Source organism: Anguilla rostrata, unplaced genomic scaffold (genome assembly GCF_018555375.3).
Source record: "Anguilla rostrata isolate EN2019 unplaced genomic scaffold, ASM1855537v3 scaf0555, whole genome shotgun sequence".
Taxonomy (NCBI): Eukaryota; Metazoa; Chordata; class Actinopteri; order Anguilliformes; family Anguillidae; genus Anguilla; species Anguilla rostrata.
Window position 1 is genome coordinate 253 of NW_026986047.1, and position 6,056 is coordinate 6,308.

The window sequence follows — 6,056 nt, forward strand, 5'->3', positions numbered from 1 at the left end:
CTCTCTCTTTCTGTCTCTCCCTCTCTCTCGCCCCCTCTGCCCCCAGTTCTCTCACTACATCAGTGGCCCTGCAGTGTCTCTCAAATAAAAGAAACTTAAAAACACACATGCATGGAAGCACACGCACATACGCACACACACACACACTCTCCCTCACTCACTCGCACACACACACACCCACACACTCTCGCTCACTCACACACACACTCTCTCTCTCTCTCACTCACACACACACACGCACATACTCTCTCACTCACACACACACACACACACTCACTCACACACACACACACACTCTCTCTCTCTCTCAGTCACACACACACACACACACAATCTCTCTCTCTCACTCACACACACACACACACACGCTCTCTCTCTCAGTCACACACACACACACTCTCTCTCTCTCTCTCACTCACACACACACACTCTCTCTCTCTCTCTCTCTCTCTCACTCACACACGCACACACACTCTCTCTCTCTCTCTCTCTCTCTCTCACACACACAGACACACACAGACACACACACACTCTCTCTCTCTCTCTCTCTCACACACACTTTCTCATGTGTCTTTGTGTTCTCATGGCTCTTGGTGCTGCTCTTAGCTACAAATCCTGCCCTAATGGCTTTTTCTTTGAGGGGCGATGAGCGTCGGCTGTGATCCACAGCCAGGCGAGAGCTAATGAACAGTCACTGGCAACACCCCGCTCTTTGTGTTTTTATTTAGCGGCTCACCCCCCCAGCCCCCCCCCCAGCCCCCCCCCAGTCACATTTTCTCACCGGCTTTTGGATCGCACTGAATCATTCTGAGCTAATGGACAACACATGGCCGGAGCAGCGCTGCACCCAAGTTGACTTCGCCTCTGCTTGTTTCCGTCGCCTCGGCAACAGACTTGTCTCACACCTTAGTGTGGGACCAGGCCGCTCTTCCCACACCCCCCCCCTCCCCAAATTTTCCCCCAAGTCTCTCCGCATTTCCTGCCGTTCTAGCTGTAGCATCTGGTAGCGTTTTGGCACAAAGCGTCGCTATGGGCACTGCGCAGGGGAGCCCGGAACTCAGCGCCATTTTAAAGACCAGTCATCGGACCATAGGGGGGGGGGGGAGAAAGCCTTTCGTATTTACGGGCGGCAGCACTGACGCATTCCAGCTCCGCTCGTAGTTTTCGGGGCTCGTACTGGAGCACGCTGAAAGCGATTAGGGGCCGTTTCCCGGGGTGGGGGGCTCTGAAGTGTTAATAACCCTAATAACAATCCTTCTCTATTGTCCCCTCCCCTTTGCTCTGTTGTACTCTCACATTCAAATACGCAGTGCTTCACATGTGTGGTAAATATGTAGATGACATGAGCAGAAAAAAACCCAGTGACCCTTTCTCTCTCTCTCACACACACTCACACACTCACACACACACACACACACACACACACACTCACACACACACACACTCACACACATACACACACACACACACACACACACGCACACACACACACACACGCACCGCAGTGTGAACTAATAAAATAAGAAGACTCACTCCCAGCATTAATGGCGAGCACAGATGAGCACAGAGGTCACGGATGCTTAACTCTTCCCTTCTCCCTGTCTCCCCCTGCAGGTCGTTCGGCGCGGTGCCTGTTTACGTCTGTGTCTCTGTCTCTGTCTCTGTCCGCCCTCGGCAGGTTGTTTTGGGGTTGCCCTGGTGTAAGCCTCTCTGTCTCCCCCTGCCGGTCGTTCGCCGCGGTGGCTGTTTACCTCTGTGTCTCTGTCTCTGTCTCTCTCCGCCCTCGGCAGGTTGTTTGGGGTTGCCCTGGTGTGAGCCTCTCTGTCTCCCCCTGCAGGTCGTTCGGGGTGGTGCTGTGGGAGATCGCCACCCTGGCGGAGCAGCCGTACCAGGGCATGTCCAACGAGCAGGTGCTGCGCTTCGTCATGGAGGGAGGCCTGCTGGACAAGCCGGACAACTGCCCCGACATGCTGTGAGTCTCCGCCCCCCTCGGCCCCGCCTCACTGTCGCCATGACGACGCTAACGCTGCTGTGGGCGGGGGGGGTTCTCTCGCTAGGTCTCCGGTCCATTTCGGCAGATGATGCACTGAACGCATGTAAACCCATTAACCCTGTTGTGGGCATGAACCAGTATGCTAGCTCACAATAATGAGCCATGACAGTAATCTGTCCAGTACCAATCTAAATGGCTTTATTCAGTACTTTCCAAAAAAAAAACTTTCTCTAGATGGTGAAACCGTCCATGTAACTCTAAACGAAAAATGAGCTGGTAAAGGAATTAAGATGAGGATTACGTAAAAATAAAAATAAACTCAATGTTGTTTTATGACAAAAGAAGGAGCCTGGGAAACCTGGTTGGGATGTTATCCGCATTAGGGAGGAAGCTCCTCTCTCTTGTTCATAGATTAATATAATGCACGTATACGTTTCAAGGGATTCATCGGTTTCTTTCCCCTGCCGGTCTCCGCTGATGTGAGATTCATATAGCAGTGATGTGTATAGCAGTCCCCAAGGTTAGCCGTTACCAGAGTGCAGCCCCCATACGCGGCGGGGGAGCCGCAGCAGTCAGGAGCGCCACGGATTGCGCCTGAACAGAAGCGCGGCTGTTCGCTAGCCCCCCCCCCGTGTATTCTCTGCCTCTCTCACTCGCTCTCTGTCTCTCTCGCTCGCTCTCTCTGTCTCTCTCACTCGCTCTCTGTCTCTCTCGCTCGCTCTCTCTGTCTCTCTCACTCGCTCTCTCTCTCTCTCTCGCTCGCTCTCTCTGTCTCTCTCGCTCGCTCTCTCTGTCTCTCTCACTCGCTCTCTCTCTCTCTCTCACTCGCTCTCTCTGTCTCTCTCGCTCGCTCTCTCTGTCTCTCTCACTCGCTCTCTCTCTCTCTCTCACTCGCTCTCTCTGTCTCTCTCGCTCGCTCTCTCTGTCTCTCTCACTCGCTCTCTCTGTCTCTCTCGCTCGCTCTCTCTGTCTCTCTCACTCGCTCTCTCTGTCTCTCTCACTCGCTCTCTCTGTCTCTCTCACTCGCTCTCTCTGTCTCTCTCGCTCGCTCTCTCTGTCTCTCTCGCTCGCTCTCTCTGTCTCTCTCGCTCGCTCTCTCTGTCTCTCTCACTCGCTCTCTCTGTCTCTCTCACTCGCTCTCTCTGTCTCTCTCACTCGCTCTCTCTGTCTCTCTCGCTCGCTCTCTCTGTCTCTCTCACTCGCTCTCTCTGTCTCTCTCACTCGCTCTCTCTGTCTCTCTCTCTCGCTCTCTCTGTCTCTCTCGCTCGCTCTCTCTGTCTCTCTCGCTCGCTCTCTCTGTCTCTCTCACTCGCTCTCTCTGTCTCTCTCGCTCGCTCTCTCTGTCTCTCTCGCTCGCTCTCTCTGTCTCTCTCACTCGCTCTCTCTGTCTCTCTCTTTGTCTTTCTCTGTCTCTCTCACTCGCTCTCTCTGTCTCTCTCTTTGTCTTTCTCTGTCTCTCTCACTCGCTCTCTCTGTCTCTCTTGCTCGCTCTCTCTGTCTCTCTCGCTCGCTCTCTCTGTCTCTCTCGCTCGCTCTCTCTGTCTCTCTCTTTGTCTTTCTCTGTCTCTCTCACTCGCTCTCTCTGTCTCTCTTGCTCGCTCTCTCTGTCTCTCTCGCTCGCTCTCTCTGTCTCTCTCTTTGTCTTTCTCTGTCTCTGTCTCTCTTTCTGTCACTCAATTCAATTCAATTCAATTCAATAAGCTTTATTGGCATGGTAAGGGTACACTTACATTGCCAAAGCATTCACTCACATGACAAATATAACAGACAGGCAATAACAATTTAACTACAATAAACAGAAAAAATATAAAATCCAGACAATCCACAGAAATAAAATTATATATCGAGAACATAACACATACAAAGTGTCAATTAACTATAATAATGTTACTTTTCTGGTGTCAATGTTACTCCCTGTCCCTCAGTTTGTGGCAAGTGACAATGTATTGTGCTGCCAAATCTACACATTCCCTTCTTTCTCCCAAAAGGAATGGCAGCTTCTCTGTCTCTGAGTGCATCTCAAATTGTGGGCAGATTTTTTTCATTTTTAGGAAGAACAGTGACCTTGTCTCTCTGTATTTCTCACATTTTGTGAGGAAATGAAGCTCTGTCTCCACCTCTTCAGTGTCGCAAAGTGAGCACAACCTGTCCTCTCTGGGCAGCCAGGTCTGCCGGTGTCTACCTGTCTCGATAGCCAGGTTGTGTTCACTGAGTCTATATCTTGTCAATATTTTCCTAGTTTTTGAATCTTTCACTGTGGTCAGGTAATCTGCCACAGTGTACTCTCTTTTTAGGGCCCGATAGCATTCTAATTTGCTTTGTGTTTTTGTTTGTGTGTCCCAATAGGTGATGTAATTTTCTTTATGTTTTGCTATAATTTGGTTGACTCTAATTGTTTGTATGTTGCTGTCTTGAGGCTGCTTTGTGTTAGTAGAGTTAATCACTCTCTGTGTCCCCGCATGTCTCTCTCTCTATCATTGACTCTCTCTGCGAGTGCACGCATGCAAGCAAGCAGGCAACCATGCAAGCAAGCATGTAAGCAAATTAGCAAGCATGCACACACACACACAGGAGCCCTGGGGTGCTGGGCTGGGTGTGAGTGTTCTCACCAGGTGTGAGCTATCTGAGAGAGCCATCCTGCGGTTCCTCTGGTGGGGGGTGGGGGTAAATAATGAAGGGGGCAGCCGGACTCAGGATGGGCGCTAGGCTCCGCGGTGTTCATTTCTGAAGACTCCAGCGGTTTTCTTAGCATGTTTGTGTGGAGCTCTATTGCATGGAACTCTCCTCTGTGGGGTTTGTTTATCTCTCTCTGTTTCTTCTGTGTTCGATGCACTGTATATACATATGCATACGTTTATACATGTACATAGAATATAGGATCAGTTGTGCTTTTCCTTACTTTGTCAGAAATCTGAACTGCCTCTACTGTTCTGACTTCTAGCAGCAGTGCCTGTAGAAATGTCTGAAGATGTTGACAAAGCATGTGACTGAGTCACATGAGTCTAATGGCTCTAGTTGTGGTGAACAATGCCACCTGGTGGCAAGAGGGCACAGTGGCAGCAATAGGGGAATTAGTCTCATTTTAACGATCACAATGATACACGCATGGAAAAATTCCTACACATTGTTCTGACCCCATTCCCTTTTTCCTCCACTGTGTGTGTGTGTATCTGTGCGTGTGTGCATTTGCGTGTTTGTGTGTGTGTGTACCTGTGCGCGTGGCTGCAGGTTCGAGCTGATGCGCATGTGCTGGCAGTACAACCCCAAGATGCGGCCGGCGTTCCTGGAGATCATCAGCAGCCTGAAGGAGGAGCTGGAGCCGCCCTTCCGGGAGATGAGCTTCTTCTACAGCGAGGAGCTACAAGCCGCAGCCGTACACCGAGAAGCTGGACTGGAGACTGTTGAAGAACATGGAGAAGCGTTGCCGTGAGACCTCCCCCCGGCTCCCCGTGCAGCCCAGGCCCCGCCCCCTCCAGCCTCGCCCCCACGGCATAGTCCCCGCCCCCCATACGCATTCAGCAAGCAGGCAATCATGCACATCATCCGTCCCATCTCCCCTCCGGATGCTCTGACGGGGACCTCACCCCCCACCCACCCACCCCTCCACTCTTTCCACGCTCCTGGGCACCCCCTCCACTCTCATTCCCATCCCCTGCCCTTTCCTCCCCTCCTCGCCCGGCTGCCCGCCAATATCCTCGGACAAACGGCCGTTCACGCGCCCCAACCATTAGACCGCACGCCAACAGGGCCGGCGGTGTTACTGCGGCCCGGCCTTCGAGGAGGCCCCCTTTCGCCCTGATACTCGCACATGAGACGCGGCCGCAAGAGACGAGCGCGGCTCCTGCCCGGCGGGTGAGGTGCTCCGTTCCTCCCTCTCTCCTCCTGCTGATATTCCAGGACAAGGCCCCCGCCCACCACCCTCCCTCTGTGGCAGCGGTGAGTGTCTCCCATTCCTCCAGCCTGCTGATACCAGGCACAAGAACCCCCGCCCCCTCCCTCTGAGGCAGCGTGTTAGTTGGCTGCCCCAGTCCTACTCTCCGCCTGCTGATCCAGGACCAGCCCC

The 6,056-nt window shown here is 52.7% G+C and overlaps 1 protein-coding gene across 1 annotated transcript; it reads left to right on the forward strand.

Annotated features, from left to right (window-relative positions):
- Positions 1-1,146: 1,146 nt before the first annotated feature.
- Positions 1,147-5,419, forward strand: LOC135246609 (insulin-like growth factor 1 receptor; the record flags this gene model as incomplete). Its single annotated transcript, XM_064319987.1, is given in 3 exon segments — positions 1,147-1,972; positions 5,222-5,351; positions 5,353-5,419. Coding segments are annotated over 3 exon segments (625 nt in total), but the record flags the coding sequence as incomplete, so codon positions are not given.
- Positions 5,420-6,056: the final 637 nt, after the last annotated feature.